General features: G+C 42.1%; 1 protein-coding gene across 2 annotated transcripts; it reads left to right on the forward strand.

Annotated features, from left to right (window-relative positions):
* Positions 1-72: 72 nt before the first annotated feature.
* Positions 73-27841, forward strand: cgnl1 (cingulin-like 1). Of its 2 annotated transcripts, none has more exons than XM_072380527.1 (19): positions 73-227; positions 2861-4518; positions 4756-4850; positions 6964-7069; positions 7491-7592; positions 8061-8197; positions 9287-9425; positions 9779-9991; positions 18150-18356; positions 18471-18575; positions 18662-18814; positions 19311-19481; positions 21699-21860; positions 22069-22158; positions 25133-25216; positions 25438-25562; positions 25855-25963; positions 26095-26258; positions 26384-27841. In XM_072380527.1, the coding sequence occupies exons 2-19, from the start codon at positions 2911-2913 to the stop codon at positions 26535-26537; spliced, it is 3924 nt and encodes a 1307-aa protein (XP_072236628.1). In that variant the 5' UTR covers positions 73-227; positions 2861-2910; the 3' UTR covers positions 26538-27841. The 2 variants fall into 2 exon arrangements, with proteins under 2 accessions (XP_072236628.1, XP_072236627.1); XM_072380526.1 differs by having other exon boundaries at positions 145-227; positions 8064-8197.

Consider the following 27841-nt stretch of genomic DNA (forward strand, 5'->3'; position numbering starts at 1 on the left):
TTTTTGAGTGGGTGGGCGGGTTCGTGCGCTTGTTTGTGGAGGCGGAGCGGCCGATGGTCGGACGTCCTTCTGGAAGGACTCTCCTTCCCACTCAGGAGACAACACGGCAGCAAACAAGTTAGCAAAGTGCGGCGCGGGCACTCTGCTAAAAAAGTTTACACCTCAAAACCACTTTAAACAAACGTTTCTAACCTGCGACAAGAGCACAAGGCAGAGAAAGGAGGCTGGTGAGTAACAACACTAACTGTCTGCGCGCGAGTCGTAACAGCTGTTTAAAAGCCGTTAAACAGAACTGAGGGACAAAAAGGAGCTTTTAACATGATACAGTCACGACAAGAAAGGGAAAATTAACTTGTTACGGCCATTGGTTTCTTGTGACTTGTGGAACTGAGACAAACGAGTAGATAAATCTAACTTTTGCCTGTAAATCTTGGACTGGTGGCGCGTTTCCACCTGTTGCACTGAGCATCCAAATGCCCAGAAATCTGCGTCAAATCCAACCGTTGTTTCTTCACTTCAGCCTTCAAGCTACAGTCAGACTTTAGCTCAAAGGCCCGTAGTCTTACACATTGTGAGTGGTATTTTCATTATGTTTACAGTAGCTCCCGTGCCCACACGACCTGACGCTCAGATTCAGCTTACGTAACTGCATCATATTTTCCCACAGCGTAAATCTTGGCTGTCTGATGTGACATTGGTTCGTTCACCTCTTTTCTACACTCACCTTTTCAACGTTTTCCACCCTCGCAACTCTTACCTACGGTGGCCCCGAGGTGCAAAGCACAACGAGAAAACTAGAAACACATATTTCACAAAACATATATTTCGAAAGGCATTGCGTTTTGCTGGTCTGTTTGGTCATGTTTTGTGAAATGTTGTGTGTCCTGTTTGGTGTGTTTTCTGCTCATGTCGTCTTTTCTGTTGTTGTTTTTTTCTTATGTGCCAAATGCTGTTTGTTGTAGGCGCTTTTGGTGATTTCTAAAATGTGTTTTGGGGTGAATTTGAAAAAAAAAAAAAAAATGTTACACTTTCCCTGACATGTTGTCTTCATGTGACCCAGTAACTGTTAACACAGCGTCAGGACTGTGTGAGACAGCTCACATGCGCTGAGTCTGTCAAATCTTTCCACAGTCTCCTCTCTGCACAGATCAAAGCCTGGGCCTTATCACCCCAACCTGTGCTCAGAGCCAGCCCTAACTGCTCCGCAGCACCGGGGTCAGTGAAGGTAGCACCAGCGCCATGGGGGCTGTAGAGAAGCACAGGGATGGTTTCCTTCATTTGCACTGCAACAACACAACGAGAGGAAGAAATGTTGCGCACATGCTGGAGCACTCATGTATTAGACACATGTAGCACTGAGCACGGAAGGGTCTATTGTGTGATCTTTAGCTCTAATCCGTCCTTGACAGCACTCCTGGACAGCGCCTCACCTTGCATACCTTTTTTCCTCCCTCCTGTGCAGACTGAAAAGTGTAAAGCTGACTAATTCTGGATAATCGAGGCTTCAGCACCAATCTGTCACAATGTAACTCACTGACTTATGAAAACCAAGTCGAGCTGAATCATATTGAGGCTGTGCAAGGAGTGGCCCACTCCTAACAAAAGAAAATTTATAGTTTCACGAAATAAAATGTCCCTGTGGGATGAGAAAGCAAAGTTGCCTTATGTCTAACGGGTGTGGTGGCTATTTCAGCTGCAATTTAGAAAGTAATCTATCATGAGCGGCAAGCGATTCTGGTTTATTTCCATCTTAACACTTCACATCTCTCTTGCTAAACTTTATGGGTGTAATTCCTGAAATCCTCTACCAGATGAAATAACCACACTTGAATGTCTGTTTTTGGTAAACCCAGCTCACTGAGTACCAGACAAATATGTGTACTTGTATCATATTCACACACTGATCAATCAAAACGTCCAGTACTGCTATTATATCCTGCCCATAGTGGCTGAATGCAGCCAGAGACAAAATAGTAAAGTAAAATCTGTGTGCGTGTTGTCAGGCTGCATATTGTCTTATCATCTCACAGCTCTACACGAGGCTCTAAACAGACCATGGCTTGTCAGTTAGTCTTTCTTGACCCATTTAATGCCGACATGATATATCCTGCCTTTCCCTTTGTTGTCGGTCTTATCAGTGTCCTTCCTCTGGGCCCATCTTGTTCCATCTTTGTATGGTAACCTAAGGAAAGAATGGGACACTGTCAGCAAGACAAACAGGAGCCTGTTGAAATCCCACTGTCCAGTTAAACACACCATGGCTTCTGATGGCTTTTTGTCTTCACCGGCTTGCTGAGCATAAATGTGTCTGAAGACCACGAACCAGTTTACTTTAACATTTGTACACAGTTTATTGTCAGCTGCTTTTTGGCTGAAAATCTCTCAGCATAACATTTTGGGACCCTCTGTTAATGCATTTCCCTAAAGTAAGTGCTGTATATATAATCTGTAATTTATACACATTGACAAACTTACAGCTCAGAGGTTGGTACTTTGATACTTTTCTCTTTTTATCCTGTTTAGCTCATATACTTTGTTACACACAGCACACAGTCATTTTGTGACATTATTTGTGTTAGTCACACTCCTCTAAACACTACCTGGTTTCTTAAAGAGGCTTAAAAAGAATGTGGTTGGTGTTGAGTCATATCTTTAGATATATTATGGTTTCGGACATGTTACAGAATAACATTAGTAATGCAAAACGAGAGAAGCAAATGAAAGTGTAAGGCATAGATAAATGCAACAAAGGCTTGATGTTTCATTATTGTTGGAGTTAAGTAACCAGTGCTGCCGTTATTGAATTATGTGGTGTCTCATCTCTGACTAACCCAGCTGGTCTTAATCTTTGCTTGCATAGGTGGGCCACCTGATCCAGGGAGAGGGATTTATTTTCCTTCCACATTCCTTATGGAGTCCTACAGAGTGACTAGCATTCCTAACAGCGGACCACAGCGGGGCTACACTCAGCCACCCCGCCCTTCCAGGCCCCATAGTAATGGAGCTGGTTCATATGGTCTCAGCATCCGAGTCCAGGGTATAGATGGACACCCCTATGTGGTTCTAAACAACCAGGACAGGGGTCCACAGTCCTATGTCGACCCTAACAGTAATGGGCACATTGACACAGATGGCTCCTTCATAGAGAACTACCAGGAGTATGACTTCAGGGGAGGCAAAGAGGCTGGATCCAACAGCCCATTTATGGAGTACAGGGCACAGAAGATGATGCATCACACTGGTCCTCAGAATGGGGTTACTGAATCACAAGGGAAGAAACCTTCCACCCTTTTGAACTTTCAGAAGCACCCTGAGATCCTTCAACCGTATGATCCAGAGACCAACTCCCTAAATCTTGACGGTTTCCACAGCCTCCCTTCAAGGCCTCAGATTCAGGCTGAGACAGGGAGCCAATACCAGAATCCCTCCTCCAAATCTGCTGCACACGTCCCCTCCCGTGACAGGTCATCAAGCCTGGACAAGAAGAAAGATCACGTACAGCCAGAGAAAAGGCAAATACCATCCCCGAGCCTGAAGCCAGCTGACTATGAAACTACTCTTTCTAAGCCGAAGTCACAGCAGCCTCAGACCAGGCCACAAGTGGCGCAGCCACAGTCCAAACCTTATCTTACCAACCTAAATCCCCCTCAGTTTAAGCCAACCTCGAAAACTCATCCCGTGCCTGCAGCCCAGTCAGAGCCTTTCACTACGTCTAGTCCCTCGACTGAGCAGAGCAAGACATCCCCCAGTTCTATGAGCAGTACCAACTCCAGCCTGGAGCGCAGCCGTCGTGAGCCCGATGTCCTTCCCTTACGCAGGACTGACTCCAGTGGGCCAGTTCTTCAGTCTTTACCCCGCTCTCGCCACGCTTCCTCACCTTCTGCAACTAAGGATCTGAAGGATGAGCAGATGGAGGCTCTTTATGCAGACACCATAAATCGTCACGAGAATCGTCGCTACATTCCCTTCCTCCCTGGCTCAGGCAGAGATATCGACACGGGCTCCATTCCCGGTGTGGATGAGCTCATTGAAAAATTTGACGGCAAAGATGGCAGTCATCAGCGCCGAGGCAGGGCGGGGCGCAGGAACAGGATTAATCCAGAGGACAGGAAACGCTCACGCAGTGTGGATAGTGCCCTCGGCCTCAGAAATGGCTCGAGCTACTCGGATGAGTTTAGTCGCTTTCAAGGCATATCGAAGGAGCGTGTGCTGCGGCCCTCACAGCTACGGCTACAGAAAGCAACAAGCGGCCAGGAGTCGAGGCCCATAGGTGTAGATGGTACGGTCGAACCTGAGGTTCCATCTCCCTTCAGCAGCGCACCTGGCTCCCACCAGAGCACCGTCTCTAAAGACGCTGGCTCTATTCAGGGTTACAAAAAGCCACAGACTCGCTCCTCTTCGTTGCCTTTTAAGAGTAAAGAAAGTGATGAAAAGGTTTCAGCAAAGTCACTTTCAGCGTCTCTGTCCAAGCCCTCTTCCACCACAGACAAAAAGCCCGGTTCAGGAGCGGATGTTCAGGTAAAAAAAAAAAACAACAGAAAATGAACAATCAAACATGTTTGCTGTGACATTAAGATTGAAAGGTGTTTGATTGTTTGAACTTGTCATACTTGAATTTTTTGCATATTTATAGTGTGATGGTTGAACAGAGGGTCCTCTCATCAGTGTTAAAACTAATTAGTAAAAGTACCTTTTTTTCTACTCTCACCTTATTTATTTCATTAAGCCCTCCCTCTCATATCCTCTCATATCCAGGCGACACCTGATCTCCTGAAAGGTCAGCAGGAACTTTCACAACAAACACACGAAGAGACGGCAAAGCAAATTTTGTTCAATTACCTTAAAGACGGGTAAGTTGTTTGCTTTTCGGTGTTATTTTATTTGGCTTTATTTCTGTATCTTTATCAAAAATGTGATCTGGAATGATCTCGATGAGGCATATCGTTCTCAGAAGCCCATCTTCATCTTGTTAAAATGCAGGAAAAAGCTCCTCTGTGGAATATTTATTTTCTTTTATTTGAGCTGGACTAGAGGAATGTGCTCTTCTTACCCTCCCATCCAGACTGCAAGTGATCCAGTTGTCTGGAATTTGTTGTCTTACAGAATCCCACGTTCTCACTCTGCTTTCTTTGCGAAACAGTGAGTATCGATTGGAAAACATTCCGTTTTCTTTCTGCAATCAGACACCCGTGGCCTGTCGAGGAGAGGCACGACGGGTGAAAAGGTTAAATTCACATCTTAAAGCAGCTCTAGAGGAATGCTCCAGCGTACTATACATGGTATTTTATTCAGACAACTAATTGTTGAATGAAGTAGTTTGACCTTTTTCGGACGTGCACACGTTGATCTGAAGGGAAGCAAATGTTAAAACTAGATGTTTTGGGAAGCATCCCGGTCACCTTTCTGTTCAAGTTTCTTCCTCAGTTGGACCACTTAGTTCTTAAGAATGACTTTCATCAAGGCATAAAACTGAGCTGCAGCCAAACCAAACTTGCCTTCTGCATGCTTTCCCTTATCTTTTTTCACAGTTCCCGTGCAAAACAAACAGGGAAAAGAAAAGTTCCCTTATGCTATTTAATGCACCGGGCACCTTCTCTCTCTTTTTGACACACTTAGCAGGGAGCAAAGAGTCAGTGGAGGCAGATGACATGAAGGTTAACTGTGCTTGTTTTTGTTTGTGTCATTAAATCTTTGTAAGTAAAATGCCAGTCAGAGTGCCTTATCGGTAGACTTAAACATGTGGAAAAGGGTTATTTTCATATAGTGTGACGCACTGTCCAAACTCACACGCTGGGCAAATACTGTGCGCTTACAAGAAGACTGATAACAGTGTTATGTTCATTAAAAGGGTTACGGGCTGTCCTCTGCAACAGTATCATTCTCTGTTTAGGCTTTTACACTGAGAAACGTGAAGCGTGCACGTTTGCTACAGTTCTTGCATGTATTACTGGCTTCTGGTATTATGGAGAAGGGCAGGAAGCTGGTTGGGTGTGTCGGGCCACAGGTCAGGAGTCACAGGACAAAGGAAAGGAAACACAGATGGAAGTGCAGGGGCTGAAACTGAGCTACATTCCCAAGAGTCAGAAGACAAACATTCACCAACAGGGGTTGTAAAGGTTTAATGAAAATCATCTGTTTGAGGAGAGGTGTGGGGAGGTTGGGGGAGTGTGGTTTTCTGTGTCAGCTTTAAAACTTTAGAGATAAAATATGGCTGTCGTCATGTAAAAGTGGTGCAACTCGGGTTTTGTTGATTCTAACATGTTCACTTTAGCTGATAGCATAAGTGTTCTTCTGTGAGTCAAGAGAATCCTCCCATCTTTGGGCTTTTAGACTTTCGATAAACTCAGAAATGGACATCGTTTACACCCAAAGATTGAGCCTCCTTTAATTTAAACATGTTGTGTATAATATATATATATATATATATATATATGTTTTGTTTTTTTAAACGGCACCAATGCACTTGTTTGTTACTTTATAGAGTTAAACCATTAAATTCTGAGAATTGGTTTGAAATGCATATGTGGCATTTCTCTGACCAATATGGTGACTGTCAACTACAAATCCTTTTTCTTTAAGATATGAATGAAAATGACCTTGTTTTATCTGAATCAATAAGAAGTTGTGATAGTACACATGTGGCTGCTAAGTTTGGTTGATTACAAGGTGATGCAATGGAAGGGATTTTACGCAGCGTATGCAGCAAGCATTGCACGTTTTGGTGTTCATTTGGCTCACAGTTCGCTGGATGTGTGTGTAATGAAGCCGTTTGTGCTGTGAGGTGACACATCAAAGGACTATGATCCTTCCTGACTCCTTCTAAGCCAGGATTGAACTTCTCTGCTCCCAGAACCTTCTGGATTAATGCTTGATTCCCCAAAACACTGGGGGAAAAAAGCCTTTCTAAACCCATAATAACCATAATAATAGCATTTTGTGTGTTTTGTTTGTTTGCGTCTCCAGAAGCAACGATGATGACGAAATGACTAAGCGGAAGGTTGGCCTCGTCTTTGAGAAGATACAGACATTAAAGTCTCGGGCCACAGCCAGCGCACAAGGCGACCACAAAGTGAGCTTTTGTCCTATCATTGTATCTGTGCACATCGTGGCGCAGGGACATGGTGTCTTATTCTGCCTGATATGCCAGTTCTAAGTGTAAGGGACATCTTTAGATTTTGCAGTAATTTAGAGAGACGTGTTTAAGTTTGGCTTTCCACCGTACATCCCATCTGAATGATATTTGTTCATTTTTGAGAGATCTGATTAATCAGACAAATTGGGAACTTTTACAACTTTCTGAACTCTTGAACCTCGATGGCTGCAACTGTTGAAAATGTAACTGTTGTTGAATAACTGGTTGCTAATATCAGATGCTGTATATTCAGTCCATGTATTTTTCGTTCATTTCTTGTATTTAATGGATCTCTTTTTAAAAAAAAAAAAAAGAAAAAAAAAAAGATCAACTCTAATTGTCTGTTGTCCTCTTTCAGTCTGTGGACTTTGCTGCACAGACCAAAGCTCTGCAGGAGCAAAATGCTGAACTGGAGAAAGAGATACTCGAACTGAAGAAACAGCTGGATGAACAAGCAGCGGTAATGCGTTTATTTATTGTTCGAGAATATCTTTCAATCAAGAGCTTGGTCGAAATAGAGCTTTAAGGGCTTACTGTTCAGCATGAGATACTTTAAGACTAGTGTTTGGATGTAGAGTTGGCAAAGCTTAATACAAATGTGCAATTTAATAGAACATTAGACCAGACTACCTCCTTGGAAACCCATAATTAAAGTATTCCTTTAGACACAATGGCTTGTTTTTCATTAAAAGTTAAACTATGAAAGCGACAGGAAGCCATTTCCTTCAAGGTGAAATGATTGTAAGCTATGTGCAACTCAAATACTGCTTTCACATGTAGAAGTAGTTTCTTTGGCAGCTAAATCTGGACATCTGTTAGTGGCAGCATTAGTTCTAACAACAAAAAGACCATATCTTGAAGTTTTTCTCAAATGGCAGCTCTGTCAACAATAAAATAAGCAAGAGTGCATTTTGTGTTTTGTCACCAGAAGAATCAGGCTGACAAAAAGAAATCAGCGGGTTTGAAGGAGCTGCAGGAGGAGCTGCAGCGGAGCATGGAGGAGTGTCAGCTTTTGAAGGAAAAACTAGCCAAAACAGAGACTGACCTCCAGACCACAGTGGAAGAGTAAGTGCAGAGTCCCAGTGCTGGACAAGTCCATAATGATTAATCAACTAGTTTAGCTTCTTGTGACTGTTTTATATGTACCGGTATTTTATTTCTGTTAAACTTTGGTAGAAGTGGGTGGCACAGAGGCATAACCCCCTGGTCCTTTTACTCTTATCTCCACTTTAAGTAAATTGGTTGCATGCTCCAATAGTTCTTCAAAACTCTTCAAACTGTTACGCTGGGGAGCCTGCATGGAGGTAAATGGGAACAGTTAGTGATACCATTAACCTCCTATCATTGAAATGATGCAGTGTACAATAAGTAGGATTTAAGAACTTCCATATCTTTAAACGAGGCTGCTTATGTTGCTGATAGTTACTAAAGTGATTACCATGTCAGCCTTTATGTCTCCCGTGTTTGGTTAGCGTTTGTCTTTCACTCTCCGTATAAATGTTTTTTGTGGAATATGTTCTGACAGCACTAGCTTTGCTGCTTCATTTTTGCATATTTATACTGTGTTTGATCCAAGAGTTCAGACCGATTTCAGTCTGATGTCCACATTCCTTCAGCTGCAGACTTTTGCTGTTATTGTTATTCATAGCCTACTTGTTTGTGTTGGAGCTTTGCTTGTTCCAGATCGGAATGAATGGAAATTTGCCTCAAATCAAAGATTTTTACGACCGGCTAGAAAGGTCCTTGTTAAGAACTGAATCGGGTATGTTGCTGGTATTTGTTTGGTATGCATTGAAACTGTTCAGCTACCTTTGGGATCAGTTCTCTCTGCAGGATTAGATTCTGTGCTGGAGCCTACAAGATTTGTGTAATGAAACTTTCAACAAAATGTAATGATTTGTTTAAAGTTTCCCACATCGCTTAACCCGGCCCCCTTGGTTTTCTCGTGTAGGTACAAGTGAGACATTATTGGTTTTCCATCATTATGATATTCAGTTTACCCTCTGTGCTCCATAGGCCTCTTATTCAGTCCCAGCACAGGTGCTCCCATTTATGTGTGTGAGTGAAGGTGGAGATGTGCAGGTGCACGTGTGCGTAAATACTGCATGACTGTGAATGCTGGACTGTGCTGTGACATGCTATGTGCTTTATCAGGCTTTTCCAGGTGAAGATGGAGAGGGAGCAGCACCAGACTGAGATCAGAGACCTGCAGGACCAGCTGTCAGAGATGCACGATGAGCTCGACTCAGCCAAGAAGTCAGCTGCCGATGCAGAGAAAGACCTCATTATGGCGGTAAGCCGAAGTTTTTCTTGTTGTAGAAAACTAAATTCTGCAAGCCTGTAGGACACTAAAGTGCCGTGTCAGCCTGCATTTTAAGCTTAATTGCAGGCAGTGTAGTCACTGGCCTGTTAGGGATTTTATGAATCCCATATAGTGGTCACATTAATGCTAGAATTTTCCAAAAGATACACATTCTGTCTTTCCTTTAGTTCTGCCTTTGCAAATAATAGAAAGGGATCAAAGTCTGTTTAACCAAAGATATGAACAAATTGAAGGGTCTCAGTCAGACTCCAGATAAATTCAAGGGTGTTTCTGATAATAGTTAACTTAAGATGATGTTCCCAAACTGACTCACTTTTCCACAGGATATGATGCAACTGAAGGCAGAGATGCAGGAAGTTCTCTTCGCTAAAGAGGACCAGGACGAGGTGCTGAGGAGGCGAGAAAGGGAGCTAACAGCTTTGAAGGGAGCCCTGAAGGAGGAAGTGGCTGCTCATGATCAGGAGGTGGATAAGATGAAGGAGCAGTATGAGAAGGAAATAAGCAGACTGCAGACATTGCTAGAAGAGGCCAAGCAGGTAACCAGTCTGCCTTTTCATTCCCCTCCTTCTCTCCCCACCCTCTCCTCCAGTTTGACTCCCTGTATTCCCTCCTCCTCGTTTCCTTTGTGGACCCCTTCCCCCGTTCCAGGAACATGCCCTGTCACAGAGAAGTGTGGAGATAAGCACATCATCAGGGGAAGTGTAATTGTGTGCCTGTTTCAGGTTGTCATCAGAGGTTGGTGTCCTGCTTTGGAGTGACGTTATTTACACCTTTCCTCTAGTCTCAAAACTTTGGAACTAAGTATCAAAGTACTGGGCTCTGGTTCGAAAATGGGCAAGATATGCTGTATCCAAGGTGAACTTGGTCTTTTAAATCGGCATGACTGTGATTTACAGGACAAAAACAAGCAAAGAGGCCCTGTTATTATTGGGCTTACTCAGTTTTATATTTCCACTTTTCCTCAGTTTATTTAAGTTAACCATTTGTAACCATTTTTAAAAGCATTTGATGCCACAGCTGTGGCCTTGTGTTCACGCTGGAAGAGAAGTAGGCAGCTGACTTTGATTAAACATTTAGATACCACTTGTGCAAGCCTAGTTTTTATAACGTGATCAGCAGATGATTATTTTGCACATTTGTTTTGCATCCTTGCAAAGGAATACAAAAGATAAAGTGCGTAAACATCTCGGTTTGTAATTATGATGTGGTTTGACTGTCCAGCCAACGTAGTTTATACATTTATACGTATATTATCAGTGAAGAACAGGACATTCGGCTACAGCTGTAAGAGATTCTTTTAAATAAAGTGGAAATGGAGCTTCACACGCCTCAGCTGTGTCAACAGAGCAAAACAAATGAAACAAAACCAAAACAGTTAGCTGGAACTTTTGATCATATGTCAAGATAAATCTTTTTAGCCAGTTAGATGTACTCAGCTTCTTCCTCTATGAATTCACTTTTTATAGCAAGAGATTTGTTCGATATCAAAATGTATCTGCTTATGAAACTGACACGGGGTCATCACTGTGGGTTTATTATCATTATTGTTGCAGTGGCAGAAACGCTTCAGAATTGAATAAACTGGAGTTGATGCAGCTGTTTTTGTTATTTAAAAAAAAAAAGAAAAAAAAAAGAATGAGGAAGGTAATTAAAGATGGGACGAGCAGCGTTGCTTTGCTGGATGCGGGTTGAAAAACTGAAGACGCATTGTTGACAGAAGGTTGCCGTGTGACTCGCGTGTGTCCTGTTTGTCTCAAAGAGTGGAAGTTGTCCTTGTTCTCGGCTTCCTGCAGGCCTGTTGGGGGTCCGCAGCGAGGCTTTGCAGCAGAGGTCTACGAGGACATATGCTTTTGTTGCGACTGCTCCCCTGAGAGAGTGTGTCATCGGGGGTTTACCCTCAATGCTTTGTAAACACCTGGCAAGATAAAGTCGGTGTTTGTTTTTCAGTTAAGGTATGAATGAGTTCTCACTCAGTGGAGCCTTTCGTCTGTCCTTGAAGTCGTGCTTTGTTCTGAGGACTCATTGTAGCTCAGAATAGAATGACGCTGCCTTTTCATCACTAAGCAAAAAACATTAACTCATATTAGGCTTATGCTTTAAGTGGGTTTTTCTAGACATCATATGTTAAGATTCACTGTGAAATGGAAATTCTTAGTAAGACGAGATATGATATCAATATGAGAAATGAGACTAATTGTCACATTTCTGTTTGTGTTAGAAAAAAAGAGTCAAAGTGACGCATGCTCGTCTACATTTCAGCCCCATCTCCAACCAAAGTGCTTCCTTTCTCTGTGTGTGACCCTGATGATTTATTTCTTCTTCTTTTTTTGTGACCAGAGCTGCCAATGGGGGGCACAAATGCTGGAAAGTGGAGCACAACATTGCTGTGTACACTAGTTAATTGCAGTGGCAAGCCATACCTAATCTAATGAGCTGCCGTTCCTGAGTCGCGTCGTGTCCCCTCTTTTTTATTTTTTTATTTTAGGGGTAATTGTGGACCTCAGTCAATAATGAATGATGAGTTTGTTTCACACAATAAAAGCAGCGGGGGTTGGGACACTGAATAAGTGGGTCAGTATGCTGCAGGAAAGGGGGTGCGAGGCTGACCCCCATGAAAAGAGCTCGGGATCTGTTTTGTGTCTTAACTTGAAAGCTGCATTGTGCTTTTGATGAGCTGAAATCTGTGGAGTCTTATCTAGGTTGAGAATCTTGGTCACACTGATTAGACTTTGCTTATTTAAACCATTGAAGTGAATGTTCTGTAACAAAAGACATCTGCTCATTTGGAGGCAGATTTGATGTTTTTGTGTCCGCATGTGGAAGTATGTGAAAAATGTGCAAAGATGAGGTGCGGTTAGAGAGGTTTGCTTTTCAGGAATGTCGGGGTCAGATTGGAGAATGTGCACCCTGTAGACCTCCTTCTTGACTCCGCTCCAGCTCTGTTACAGTGTACCCGCTTCCACCTGCGGGAGAGGCTCAAATCTTTTCTTTTTTTTTTCCCTCTTCAATCCCAAACTCTACAACGTTTCAAATTCTCAGTGTTACGAGCTTTAATAGGTCTCAGTCCTTCCTAACTGTAAAGACGGAGCCTTGTGCTTATCACAATGTTTCCAGCTCTTGTTGTGTTTCACTTGCAGACCTAAGCCTCAGTGTGTAACACTGCTACATTGTTATCACGCTCTCATCTGTAACCTCAATTCTAAATGCTGTATTTTTTCATTTCCTAGCTCCACAGTTTCCACACAAGGCTCCACAGTGATCCTCCGTTCACCTAAATGCAGCTGAGTTTCTGGCCTTAGCCAATTCTCGCTTCAGTGGTAGTCTGCTTCTCCACTAATCTCTGCCAGTGTGTGAACCGTCGTCCCACTGTCTGATCATCAAAACTTCGTAGCCCAGCGAAGAGTTCCCCCTCAGGCTTGTTTTGAAAGTAAAGACTCCAGCATGAGTCTGTGTATTTGATGATAGTACTTTATTTCCGAGCGTAGCTTCTGGACCTGATTTTAACAGGCGACTGGAATGAGGAGGAATAAGATGAAGGACAGCGAGTGAGGAAGGAAATGATGATCTTTATAGAGACAGCGAAGAATTAGCAGTTTTATCTTTGTTGAGATATGACTTCCTTCAAGGCTCCTAATAACTGATAACTTTTAAGTCTGATGGCTTGAAGCATTCTTAAAAAAAAAAAACAGGAACTGAATACCCTGACGTTTTGTCAGGAGGTGTTCACTCAAGAAATGTTGCTGAGAGTCAGGTTTTCGTAGGACAAGGCTGTGGCCTTGATTTTTGTATTTGTGTTGATGACCCCTAAGCTGCCCAAACAGTTTGCTGGTGTGGACTTCAACACACGAGAAAACGACCGAGAAGGCTTGAGACCGAAACCCAAGAGTTTCCATTCATCAAATGGTGCTCTTAAAGGTAGTCTGTGTGTTTTTAATGTGAACACAACAGTTCATTTTTTTTCCCCATCTGGCTGTGAGGAAATTAATCTGAATGTGTTTTGTACATTTTTGTCTCATTTTTGACTCTGTGCCAATTGTCTTGTTCGTGACATGAATTTGACGGTAAACGGGTGTGTGGGCTGCGATCGGTTTGAGTTGTTAATCTTCGGATTTGAGCTGTAGTGTGGGATGTGTATTTTGAGTGTTTCTCCTCTGTCACGGGTCTTCACTCACTTCACTGCTCTGGCCCTTGGCCCAGAAACTGGAACGTGGAGTTTTCTCCTCTCTTTGTGCTTTGGCCAGAGTGGTGGTGCTTGAATGAACTGGCTCTCTGAGGCTTGAGAGTCGGCTTGAGCAACTCGGAGTTAACATTCTTGAGTTTGATAAATGCACAGTCATTTATGTAATTGGTTTTAAAAACTGGTTAATTTTGTGCAGTGCTTTACTTCACATAGGATGATCCATTTTGAATGCATGATTTTTGACATGTTTGCTCAATGTTTAAAAAACCAAAAGGCCATAGATATGCACAGTTATTTGCTTTTTGCATACAACGGCTCTCACTTTAGTATAGTAAGCCTAGTCCAATGTCTGATGATAAATAAATGGGCACATAAAAAGAGATTTATATGATGCCGATGTGACCTGAGGTGTTAATAGTTATGATAAGATAAGACAAACTTCTATTGTGGGTCAATTAAACTTGATGGCACACACTCCCAGATGCGAAATCTAGTAAAATACAAGAAATGATACAAAATATACAGATAAGAACACAAACATAAGTAAAGATATGAAGAGTAAACGATTGCAAATGGATAGAAATGGATGACACTATAGATAACATTTATCTATTGCGCAGAGGATAGGAAAAGGAAAATAAAGGATATTTACAAAGCAGCTGGTTTTGGGGGGGGGGTTTATTGCAAGGAGTCTCAGGTAGTTGGGCTCATTGTCAGGTCTGGGGAAGATTAAGGACAAAAAAGTGATCCCGGAAAACAGTTGTTGGTCTGTGTAATTCCATTACACCCCTGAAAAATGTGCAGTTTGGCTGTGCTCACAGACTTAAAGCACTGAGGACAAGCTGGGATTTGATTACCCCCTTGACCAAAAAGTTGCCAGTGCTTCTCACCTGTCACATTTTAATTTCTGCTGCAGTCCCAGTTTTCAGTCCATAAAAGGATCCGTTTGTAGTTCATTTCAGCATTGGATACCTTTCTTCTTTTTCCTTAAGATGAAGGAAGGGCTTGTAACAGTATATATATATATATATATATATTTTTTTTTTTATATCTTATCTAATTTCCTGACTCGAAGTTTAGATTCAGATTACTGAAGGAGAAAATTGACAGTTTTCTGCCGTGACAATTCATATTTATATTTTCATGTAAGGTTATGTAGGCTCCTCCCATCAAAACTAAACTCTGTCCAGACTGGAGGTAGGAATAACATGTTCAGTGACAAGTCAACTAAAGACTAAGATGCAAAATGTTTGATGCCTCCAGTCAACACACAGAAGTCCATGAATTTAAGGGTCAGGATTCTTACTGAAGTCCGTAGATGCTCATTGTGCTGCATGGGATGGTCCTGAAGTTTGTGGCATTTTCATTCTTCTTGCGAGGAAATGATCATGTTATTGGCAGGCGGTGTGGATAAGTTCTGAATTAGGAGAAACTCCTTGACTACCTGTTCACAGGGAAATTTAATGATGTTTAAAGATGCCACACGTCACCTTTTCTGAACTATCCACTCTGGATCTCAGACTTGTGTTCAGACTTGGTTATTTGTTGCTGTTATACTACAAATCTATAGAAGTTACTAAGGAGATAAAAAAAAAATGAGTTCTTATTAGAAGTCAGTTCTTTTGTTTGCCTTGAACCCAGACTGCAGCACAGCACACGTCCTGGGACGTGCACTTCATCTCAGCGTTTCTGGCTCCTTTCAAAGACTACACAAAGTTAGTTAATGTGCAACTGTGAATAAACAGTTTGAGTACACGTGAGGACCCAAGTCAAACTTTGACTTTAAAGTAGAGGGGGGAAAAATGGATTGTTGGTATGATGCAGGCACATATTCTTTTATGTCACTGTACTAACACTATTAAGTCAGTTTGTATGGTCAGTTTTTGTGTTCATATTTATAGAGGTGACAAGGCGTCGTGCTGAATAAACTTTTTAAACAATTCAATTCCTAATAGCCAATAGTGTGTTGTTCTGTCACTTCTCCTCTTTCAGTAATTGTTTGCTAAACTTCAATAATGTTTTAAAACCCGTAAAGTTTAACTTCTTATAATATTGAATAAAAAAAATGAACATTTATGTCTTTCTCTAGCATTTCACAAAAATCAGATCTTTCCACAAGCTTTGGGGGCGCTGATGATAAAAGCATCAAATCATTGTCCAGCTCTGGTAAACAAACTGAAAATAAGTGAATGTTGCAAAGAGAAAAGTCAGACAGATACGTCACCGCATCCCCATCCTGTTTCCTCCGATAGTCAGCAGCATTTTTTCTCTCTTTCTGGGTTGGGTGGCTTTGTTCATAGTTTTAACATATGCAAGCCAGTGTGGGAAGTGGGACGGGCAGAGAAATATTCGGGCTGGACTTGTTGCGTACACTGTGCTGTTATAATGGAGCACAGACACAATCCTAAAACCCACTTCCATTGCTTTATTATCGCAGCAAAAGCTGTGCCAATCCGCACATTCTGTGCAACCCCTTTTCTAGTCCCTCCCCACCCCCAATTCTCAGCTCATGTTGGCAAAACTAACTCAGCATCTTCTACAGAGTGTGGAATACTCACGGACACACACACACACACACACACACACACACCCTAGAAAGCATTCCATTTCTTCATATATACAGGATTTCAGAGTGACACAAGGGATCTGTTGTAACACAGTATTACACATGGCATCAACTTATATGGGTTCAAACAGCAGTTAAATCAATAAGTAGTTAGATATTGGCTCAGTCATGTGCCAATTTAAGAGAGTATGCTGTACCTCGCTTAATTAATAGTCTTCTTTGGGATTATTTACTGTAATGTACTGTTATGTTTTTTTTGTGTCTGATATTTGTTGCGTAACACAAATTGCCATATGTTTGAGGGATTTAAGAAAGTGGCACAGTGTTATCGCTTCAGTTGGCAGCATTGAGTTCTCTGAAGTAAAACCAAATGACCCAGTGAGTCCACGATGAGGGCGACTCTGTGGTGACAGTTGAAACAGGTCTGACTGGCCTGCGAGCACGGAAGTAGGGAGGCACCGATCACTTTCCTCATGCAAGAGGTGCCTCTGTTCATCATAAGAATTGGAACAAGACGAGCCAAACTTTAAACGCTTGTCGCAAAAAAAGTAATTGAAGGGTCAGAAGTTGTAGAATTAGGAGTATAGACAAGCCCTCAGCATTAAAACCTTTAGGCTTTAAAATACCCATTGACTAGCCCATTGGCTACAGGGTTATGATATATAATACAATATAGTAATATATATAATGTTATAATATATAATATAACTTGTTTTCCAGATCTAGATAGAATTTATAAAATTAAACTACTAAAATCTCCTTCTCATTATTTTTATCTTTAAGTGCATGTGTTCGTTTTACCTGCTGAACCAGCACAGAACTAACTTAGCAGGAAGATAATCTGTAGTTGGGATTTTTGCAGCTCATCAGTAAGTCACTGTTGGTGAGTAACAAACCAGTTTTAGGTGACACTGTTTTGTCTGTGACACTTTTAAACTGTGTGTCACCAGGTGGATTATAACTCAGTAACTTGTCCCGTGAGAGCAGAAGGGTGTGTATGTGCTTTCATGCTTTTGTGCACTCGCACACATGCAGTGACGTACTTTGGTATTTGCAGTGTGTGTGTTATGCTTGAAGAGTAGCCTGCCTGTCCATTGAGACAGCAATGGCCTCTGTGGACACATTTTTATTCCTGATAATATTCATTTCATTGGAAATAATTAGGCCCTTGCGGTGTGAAAGCCCTGTTTTTGGTGTGAAACAGCACAGTTCAGTGCACAGTACATATTTTGCAGGTCAGTTCTGTATCTACAGGCATGAGGAACTCACCACTGAGATAAGCAGGAGACTGTCTAACCAGTTACTTAACATTCCACCTTATGTCAAACCAAGTCTTGTTCCCAAACAAATATATGTACAAGTCTGTTGCTAACTGATGTAGTCGACCGGAAGGAGGTTACAAATGAGGCTTGTTATTACTGTACAGATCAAGTTCTATTGTCAGTTTTCTTTGCTTCTGCCGAACTGCCCCTAATAGACAGGCATTTATCTTTCACAGCACTCTATTCTGACACGAGCTAAAGCATACCTTTCATTCATAAGTTTGGCAACGGGACGAGGCCACAAGACTTCTCTGCTGTTACCCTGGCGCGAATGCAAGCTAACACCTTTAAATGATACTTAAATGCTTCAAAATGGGAAGTGGTCACGGTGCCAGCTGAGACCTGTAGATCTGCCCTCCCAACCAGTGGCCTTCAATCAGCAGACATTAATAAAAGCTCAGATTTAGTTGCCTTCAATTGTGCTTTATTATGAAGTGTGAGAGAATTACATGAAGGCATTGTAACTCTGTCTCCACAGCAACAAAAAGAAACTGAGCGCTACAAATACCTTTTGTTAGATGAGGCATTTGAGATGTTCCATCATGCATCGTTGTTCCAATCTCTGTTGAGTGTCACAGACTCCTGCTTGCTTTGAACTAAAGCCTGTGCGTTGTTCTGATCTGCAGAGCAGCGCGGCAGTGGCCCAAGAGAAAGCTGAAGTGGAGGCAGCCAAGGGTGCAGTGGAGGGCCAGGCGGGGCGGCTGACCCAAGAAGCCGAGCGACTGCGCAGGCGGGCGCAAGAGCTGGAAAATGAGGTGGCCAAGCTCAACCGGATCATCGATGAGGCCAAGCTACAGGAGAGCAGGCTGGGGGACAAAGCTGGCCGGCTGGAGGTGAGGGGTCAAGATCAGTAAAGAGGATCTTAGTTTCAGAACTGCCACTAATGTTTTGTTCTTTGTTCTGTTACTTTATAAAAGTCTTAATATGCTGACATTTCCACTGAACAGAGAGAGAAAAAGCAATTGGAGGAGTCATTGGCTGAAATTAAGGAGCAAGAAGAAGAGATGTCACGTGCTAACAGGGCGCTGACCCTCCGGCTGGAGGATGTGCAGGTAAGATCAGCAACACTGCTCTACACTACGTGTAGACAAATGCACAGCTCTTCACCATTTTCCTTTTCAATTGTTTCCCTCTTTAGAGGAATTTGGCCAAACTGAGCAATGAACACAAAGAGCTGGAGGAGAGGTTACAAGAAGAGAAGACTCAGAAAGAGCAGTTCAAGAACATGAAGAACAGCATAGAGGATGAGAGGAGGCTGCTAGACCGTACAGTGGAGAAACTTCAGAGGGAGGTGAGTCTGCTTGAGTCTTCAGTACAGTAACCAGAGGAAAAAAAGCTCATATGGTCAATTCAGTTTGGATCTGACTTTAAGCTGGCAAAGTATCTTCAATCATTAATCTCTGACTCAGATTGAAAATGATAAACCAATGACTTCTTTAGGTGCTTTTAGGATGAAAAAAAGCACTTAAAGGAAAGGAAATGATTCTTCAGAAAACAAAGCATCCAAGATAGCCATTAAAGGCTTTATTTGATATAGCATGTTGATTTAAACCACCTCATAAAATTGCAATATTAAGATTTCTGTCTCCATTAGCTTTACCAGCAACAATTTTCAACATGTTTTCGTAGGTTGTTGCTGGTTTGATATGCCAAATCAATTTAACATTAATTTCTCATAAAATACTGTAAAATCAAACCTACCACCTTATTATCATCACACTTCTCTGCCTTGTTCTTCCATTTCTCATCATCCTTGGCCTCCTCTCACTCTGCCAACGTGTCCGCAGATGACTGACATTGTGGAGGCGTCTCAATCGTCCACTCGGGAGCTGCAGGAGCAGATTGATATTTATAAAGAGAAGAACCGGCGAGAGCTGACTGAGCTGCAGCGGCTTCTAAAGGAGCGAGGACAAGAACTAGAGAAATACCAGCTGGCCACCAAAAGCCTGCAGGACGAGGTAAAGTGGACTATGGCTGCCTAATCTAACATAATGGGCTTTCAGAGATGAGACAGTGACTTGACTGCTGACACTGCTTTCATGGTGAGATGGTGGTCAGATCAAGGTCATCATTAGTCAAACCAATTAAGCCCTTTCCACGAAGGATGGCATTGTTCTGAGTTAACCAGTTGAACCTTCCCTTAAGCAGCATCATCTCCAATCAGAGGGTGATGTCATCATTGAGTTATTTCTCCCAGCTGCCCTTTCAGACACAAAACATAGAATTAAAGTGAAGGCTAACAGCCAAACCCTCCATCTGACTGTTGAATAAATAGATGTTTGGCTTCTAGAGTGAAGAGAAACGTAGAGCTTTTCTTTCTATTCCATTAATGTGTGGCTAAAAAAAAAAACATAGTGCTGAAACTAGACATGTGACCTCTGCATTATTTTCAGTCGGGGAGTTCATCTTTGTCAGGATTTTGGAATGTGGAGAATGTTTTTGTTGAAAATAGGAAGAGAGGAACGTGGTTATTAATGTTGGAGTGAAGGAGGCATGTATAGATTTATCTATACACCAAACATTTACTGAAGGAGGTCGGGCAGCTGAGATAATCTTTATGGTGACCACACAGAAACGCTTTTACAGCACAGTGTAGCCAGTAAAAAGCCAGAAAAGCAGTAATGCACTGAGTGGTGCACTAAAGAATTCTTGCTTTAGCATCCATCTGTAAAGATCTGATGGATCATTGATTCTTAGAAAAACAGCAATAGTAACACTTTGTACTTGTGAGTTTGAATGCCATGGTTTAAGGTTTGAAATGGCCATTTTAAAAAGAGGAGAAATAAAAACATCAACAGATGTATAATGCTCACTGGTAACCTTTACCACCACCTAATTTAGATAAGTGTGTCACAGTGTTCCTTTTGTTGTGGTTCCTACAGCGGACTTGGGGAAATGTGATGAACTCGTCCACCGGGAGCTAAAAGCTGCTGAGGCAAATTTGCCAGAAAAGACAGAGAGGAAATTTTTTTTTGATAATTTTAAAAGCACAGAAAGCGTTTCGTGAGCTATGGAATGCTTTAAACTTGTTTAAAAGACTTTATGGATATCCTCTTCTTACACGACAAAGTCGTCCCTCTTTACGAGGAAAGCACCAGTAAATAACTTTCTGCAGGCTCTTCACTTATTTTTTTTTTAGCTTAAAATGTCTTTCTTAAACAGAAGAAAAATCCCTTGTTTGAGTTGAATGATTCTCTCCAAATTCAAAAGGTTGTAACACGTGCAGGACTGTCTGCCACTCCCCGATGAACTGCTCTGGATGTTGCTGATAGAGGTTTTCATCTGTTCATGTCATGCGATGAGTAAAGTTCAAATGTCAGGGCAAGGTCAATGTCCAGGTTCTTCCCTCTGTCTGCGTCCAGGAAGAGGAGGATGTCAGTGCTGTGGTATCACTGTTGTGAAAGCTGTGATGGCTGATTCACATCCTCCTCATCCACCACCTCTCGTGGGAAACTGAGGACTGGTCCTGTGAATCTTGTTGTCAAGCTGCTATTAAAAGTCCTGTCAGCCTCCACCCATCTGAACTCGGGCCCCATCGTCTCTAAAGTTACCACTGGAATCTTATAGCTGTAAATCCCTTTTTCAAAAGACATCTGGAATGAAGGCAGCATTGAGAACGGAGTAGTTCGTTTTCAGCCTTGATTCTGTATTGATTAATTGCTCCAACAGTTCAAAACCTCACAGAAGGATTCACCATTATTCACCTCCACTTTTTACTAAGCCACAGCTTAGATGAAGAAATATGTCGTAAACCCGCAACAATGGATAAACACTTGCTTTTGTTGAGAAATGAAGTCAGTCGATGAATTTCCATTGTCTTGGCATTAGGCAGTGGGGACAGTTGTGCAGCTGCTTGTTGCCCTGCTTCTTAGGGGAAAATACTGGCTGTGCTGTATTTATAAGTCACTCAGGGGAGCCACAGGGCAATTTCCCTGAGCAGCATCTAAATTGTTTTTCATTGCTACAGCAGCGGAAGTCAAGATGACATATTGAACCAAATCAGTGACATTACTACAAAAGTACTCGTAGCATGCAGAAAGGTCCATTATTGAGACAATGAATCCAACTAGACCAGTTTCTAAGTCCATGGGCCAGAAAAAATATCTGTAACAGATATAGTATGGAAATGAGACGACAAAATATGCAAGTACAATCCAGCAATATTTTTGTTTTAGTTGTCACATCGAGAGGAGGACCTGCGGCAGTGTCAGAGAGAACAAGATGAGGCTATTGACATGAAGAAGACGCTGGAGAAAAAGGTTCATGATCTGGAGATGGAGGCTGAGAAGAACGCCCATGCTAAGGATGAGAAATCTCGACACATCAAAGTCATGGAGGTACGTGACTTTTTTAAGTAAAGCCACAATAAAGGCTTTGTTGTCTTAAACTGAATACTGTAAAATTGCTGCCAAAGATCTTCATCATTTAGGACGTTGGAAAACTTCAGTAGACCTGGCCTGTATGTAACAAAGCTAAGTATTTTTAGAGAATAAATATGACATCAGTACAGACTGACAGTACAGATTCAACTTCTTCATTCTGCAGGTCAGGATCAGTCAGCTGGAGCTGGACCTGGATGAGGAGCGTCAGAGTGGAGATCAGCTGATGGACAGGATAGACCGAGGAAGAGAGCAGGTACACACGTGCACACACACACACACACACACACACGCACTCAACACATTCTCATTATCGGTGCTCACCTGTGTCAGTGACCTGTTGTCCGTGTTCACACAGACGTGTCTCTGTTCCACCTCCGTCTGTAAATGATATCTAGATCTTCTGTTGCTTTGTCTTTCACCTCTAACATCATGACCGCAGCCATTAATCTCTTAACGAAAGAAACTTCCAACCCGCAAGAGTTAATGCATGTAACTCTTGTGCAGGTGTGTGTGTGTGCATGTGTTCACTCTCAGCAGACTGCGTGCTCTCATGCGCTGTTCGCACTTTAAAATTCTCATTTTTCCTCGGGTTTGGATAAAGTGTACAGGTTTATTGCTTTGTAAGATGATCTTGCGTAATCATTCAGGTTGGTGGCTTTCCAGCAGAGTGTCTCTCCAATTTTCATGCATTAGTCACAAAAAGACCCTTCTTAATGCACTGCCAGAGCCAAAATATGCAAGCTGCCAAATGTCTCAAGTTTTCAGGTTGCGGAGTTCGCTTGGAAATGGCACTCAGTAACTTCAGCTTGAGAACAAACAAGTTTGGTTTTATATGCTTGCAAGAAAATGCTCCAGTTTTCCTTCCCCTGTGATAAAGCCGCTGACAGAGGCACTGTGAAATAAGATGTTAGATAAAAAAAGCGTGTGCTTTTCGGACTGGTTGTTCATGGGAAAGATCTTGCTAATCGTAGGGAGGGTGTTGGCTCTGGAGAAATAACACTGGCTTTATTGCAGCCATTGTGATTTTATGTCTTGTATGATTTGTGGAGCCCATGCAGTTTTAGGGCTTATTTTCTCCTAATAACAGAGGACTATGAGATCCAAAGAAAATCCTGTAAAATGTTGCGTTGTTACAAGTTCTTCTCAATCTGGAATTGACACAGATTCAAAAGTTTTCCCGAGATTTTAGATAAAGTTTGTATCTTTTGAGTCGTAGAATGAAGTATTGACATCTTCTTAAATGGTGTCCGTCAGAGGGGAAAAAAAGGGGAGAGATTCCTGGCACGGAGAAAAGTGTGGCGTTGTGACAAAGTGGCGTTGGTTCAGCATGAGGCTGAGGTCGGTTGTCAAGGCAACACCCGAGCTTTGTGCGGCCAGAGTGGAGTAAATTGAGTGCTGGAGTTGCGTGTTTGCGAATGTGCATGCGCACGCATGCCTTGCGGGTGTGTGTGCTCTAATGCCTGTGGGGAGGAGGAGGAGGAGGGGGGGGGGGGGGGGGGGGGTGTATGGCTATGGAGTGGCGGGGTGGTGGGGTTGCAGCAGAGGCAGCAGGAAGAACACCTGCGTCTCTCCTGGCACCAGGTGCTCCTCTCCTGTCTAAATGAGAGTAATCTCCCCTCTCCTCTCCTGCCGTCTCTCACAAAGCAGATTAGTTTCGCTGCATGTTCCAGTCTGCTGATTCAGCTCCCTCAAGCGCTGCGCTGGCTGCACCAGTTATAGGGGCCATCGTTCATCAGAGCAGCCCACTGTCACCCACTAATTGGCATAAAATATCACCAATTCTAAGCTCCTCTCACAAAGAAAGAACCATCAGTGCTGTATCGATTAGTTTTCATTCTCCGCTCTTTTGAAGTAGGCTATCGCTGCGCAGTCATCCGCTCTCTGAGCTGATCTAGTTGGAGTTGATGTGTGATGCCACCAGTAATAAAGGAACAACTTGATGTAGAAATACAGTTTTTTGGTTGTTGGTGAATAAGATGATCTATAGTGTGTATATATAGACCAAAACCAAAATATGTTACACGTGGTGCCAAGTGGATTTTGACTTATTTCATGAAAGTTTATATCTGGTCAGAGTTTAGCTAAACTTGGCTTAAAACATTGTAAATCCAGTTGAAATTAAGACAAACTCTGTTGCACAATAGAAATATCTGCTTTAGATAATCCAAGTTTATGGATGTAAAAGACCTATATAACTTAGTCAGTATGGTAGTTTTCACTCGCATATGAACATAAGCTTTGCTTTCTGAAGATGAATTATATGAGGCAGGGCTTTACTCAACTTCTGTACTTTAAAGTATGAAAAAGAAAGCAAAAGACTTTTAATCAGCGGTGAAGTTGTACTGAAGTGGCTGAACAGGTCCTCATCCACCCTCTGGAGATGTCAGGCGGTATGACATCTCAGGGCCTTAAGGAACGAGGGCTTTTTACTGCCATGTTGGACAGTCGGTCCAGGTTTCCTGTTCAGTGTCTTTAGAGAAAATAATCAGCATAAACTCAAATGGGCTTAGTTAGGCCTTTAACTTTAGAAGTTTCTGAAAAAAGAAAACACAGTTAACTCTTTGAAGTGAAGGGTTAAACTTACTAGCAGATTTAATTTTGATTAAAATGTAAAACTCTGGTAACAAAGATCGAATACATTGAATCTGGCTTGAATCAAGTTTTCTTTTTTATTCTAACCTAAAGTGAAAGATTGATGCAGCACATTATCAAGTCAGACTTAATTCTCTTTTTGGTGCAACCCAGCCTGTTATTCGCCCATCTCTGTCTGAAAGCCCACACCCACATTATGTTTATGCATTTGGCAGATGCTTTTATCTAAAGCGACTTACAGGTAGGCAGTCAGGGTAAGGGGGTCTTGCCTAAGGACCCTTACTGGAGGTAGTAGCTTTCATGCAGTGGATTTGAACCCAGGTCTCACACACAAAAGGTGGCAATCATACCACTACACTATCCAATCTTATTAGAAGTTGCTGTTCGCTACAACCCGTGTGACAGAGTGTTGACATGACAATAGAAACAAGAAGTGGAATGTAGTCGAGTAAGAAAATCCAGCTAACAAATCAACCAAATTCTTCCTGCATTTACTCCTCTATTGTTTAGTATTATAGCTCACTGTCTGCTGCGGTGGTTTCTGTTGTGGGCGAGACTCAGACAGAGGCTGTGAGTAATTGTTGTCAGACCTTATGGCCACGTAGCGATGACAGTGTCTGGACTCGGCTTGACAGGTGGAGCAGATGAGGAATGAACTCCTGCAGGAGAGAGCTAGCAGACAGGACCTGGAGTGTGACAAGATTTCTCTGGAGAGACAGGTACACACTCACCTGTCTGGACCGCAACAGCCACACACAGTGTTACTCAGTTCAAGTTACAGTCTCACTCCATTCATTTTCTCATCATATTCATTTGATTGTATTCATTCATTCATTCATTCATCAGTTCCTTCGTTTGTTGCCTGTGCAGAGATGATATTATATTATAAGGGGTACATTTGTGAAGCTCCTCACTACCTCCCAATCCATGTTCTCTCTAGAATAAAGATCTGAAAGCCAAAGTGGATCATCTAGAAGGCTCTCACAAGTCCAACAAGGAGGGCCTGGTGGCCCAGCTGGAGGCTCGCGTACAGGAGCTGGAGGAGAAGCTGGAGGGGGAGGAGAGGTGAGAAGGCTCCATCTGGAAGGTTAGATGGAGGGTGCTGTAGTGAAGGTCATCCAAGATGAAGGATTTGACAGAAAAGCAGCAAGTTTCATTACACTTGGGATGTCAGAGTTTATACTTGGACACAATTTCATAGACAAAATTGGAACTAAAAGAGCAAATGAGAGGAAGTTTGACTGGAGGTAGTAAAACCGAGTAGAGAAGCTGAAAAAGCTCTCCATCTTTTAGTTAGAAATGAACACAAGAAAGAATGATGAACTGCATTCAGTGTATGATGACGCATGTGTTTCAGGGAGAGGGCTAACCTGCAGATGGCAAACCGCAGACTAGAGAGAAAGGTGAAAGAGATGATTATGCAAGGTGAAGAGGAACATCACACAATGCAAGATCAAAAGGACCAAGTATGTAAAACACTCTCATGCTCAGACTAACAATTTCTCTATTTAGTGTAGATCAATTCAGTGTGTCAACCATGTAGCAAAAATGTTTGATCTTTGTTCAACCACCTGGACTTGTTTTTATCCTGTCTTAGCTGAATCTGCGTCTAAAAGCCCTGAAGAGGCAGATGGATGAGGCCGAAGAGGAGATAGATCGTCTGGAGCACAGCAAGAAGAAGCTGCAGAGAGACCTGGATGAGCAACAGGAGGCTAATGAGCAGCTCCAGAGCCAGCTCAAAGCTCTGCGGAGTGAGATCAGGTGAACACATGAACCCGAAACCACCATTCATCAATCATTCGTCAGTATCAAGCAGAGCAATGCTTTGAAATCAAACACAGCCGTTCTCATGGTCCTCAATGAACATCTTAAATCCCTCATTTCAGGCGTAAGAGCTCCTCAGCTCCGCTGCTCAACAGTCTGGATGACGATGACGACGACGATGACATCAGCACTGATGGTGAGACATACTTCAGCTCATCCTCGGGATACAAGCGCTCCTCGAGTCAAGACAACATGTTGTCGACTTTTACTCTGTAAACATACTCTAATGTTGGAAATAGAGCTTATTTTTTTAAAACATCACTGTTGGACCAAATGCTGGAGACATATGTCATACGCTGTTGTAGATATTACACTGAATCACCGTGTAAATATTGAGACTTTCCAGCCCAGACATTGACTTTTAAAAAAAAAAAATTTTTATAGTCTTTTTACTTTGATTTTTTTTTTTTTAAACCAGTAGTCGCATTCTCCTGGATTTTAATTCGGGTGCAGTCTTGATGTGAATAAGTTCACTCAGTATTATTTGAGCAGCTCTTTGATAACTGGATGACATTGGAAAGGTTTTGATAAAGCCTGCCCCAAGAAATGAATTGTATATACTCTTTAATTTGCTAATTCTACATTCCGTCCATAATTCCTTCTCTCCACTATTAGTTCTAGGTATATATATATTTTTTGTGAAGTAATGGAGAGCTCATGCTTGTCAGTTATTATTCTAGAAGTAGTGAACTTGAAAACGGACTCTTAACTGCACTGTAAAGCAACAAAACCAGCACTGCCTTGATCAGCTTTACTTTTCATGCCTATCAAATATGTTACAATTGCATTTAATGTCCGAACATACTTTTTTTTGTACCGTCCAGTTACATAAAATATAGTTACCTTTTTTATTATTATTTCTTATGAGTGAATTAAAAAATCTAAACCGAACATACAAAGTGAACTTTGCCGGGAATCTTCTTTAATTTATTCAGTTGAATCTGCAACATCTCGGCTTCGGTGGGTTTTTTCTCTTTTTTTTTTAGGGAGCAGTAAATGAGGGACTTTGTACATCTGTTTTTATATACTTTTATATCATTTGATGACCAGTTTTATAGCATAACAGCAATTTGTAGGTAATAAAGACTTTTGTCACCAGCTAATCAAAGATTTCTTGTAATTTAAGTGACATTGCAGTATTGCTTCCGCGTCTTCTGGAAAGGTCAACGAGATGTTTATTGGTTACATCACAGAGGAAAGCTGTAAATATGACGACCATTTTATCTCCACATACGTTTTTATACTGGAAACACTTTGATTGACCTTTTATCTCTGGTTATTTCTCTGTCGGCTGGGGGCAGTGTTATTACTCACTGTGCCTTCTTAAAATTTCCTTTACCTGATTGAGGGAATTTCCTCAAATAAGATGAGTTGACAATCAGCGATTTGCACTCTGTGTTGGCTCTGCGCTGAAAAGTCTGATGCCTGTGGAGGGACACAGATTCCTGCCACTACCTCTTTGTACACAACTGTATGTTCATAAATCCTGCTGAAATGAAAATAAAGTTTAATTTCAGTTA

This window comes from Leuresthes tenuis, unplaced genomic scaffold (genome assembly GCF_036924035.1).
Source record: "Leuresthes tenuis unplaced genomic scaffold, fLeuTen1.0.hap1 SCAF_2, whole genome shotgun sequence".
NCBI classification, from domain to species: Eukaryota; Metazoa; Chordata; class Actinopteri; order Atheriniformes; family Atherinopsidae; genus Leuresthes; species Leuresthes tenuis.

Bases quoted from the DNA above. Each gene is read 5' to 3' on its own strand.
- cgnl1 (XM_072380527.1), top strand. From the start codon at position 2,911: ATGGAGTCCTACAGAGTGACTAGCATTCCTAACAGCGGACCACAGCGG. The intron at 18,357-18,470 runs GTGAGGGGTCAA...TCCACTGAACAG, and splicing joins ACAAAGCTGGCCGGCTGGAG to AGAGAGAAAAAGCAATTGGA. The intron at 26,259-26,383 runs GTGAACACATGA...CCCTCATTTCAG, and splicing joins GCTCTGCGGAGTGAGATCAG to GCGTAAGAGCTCCTCAGCTC.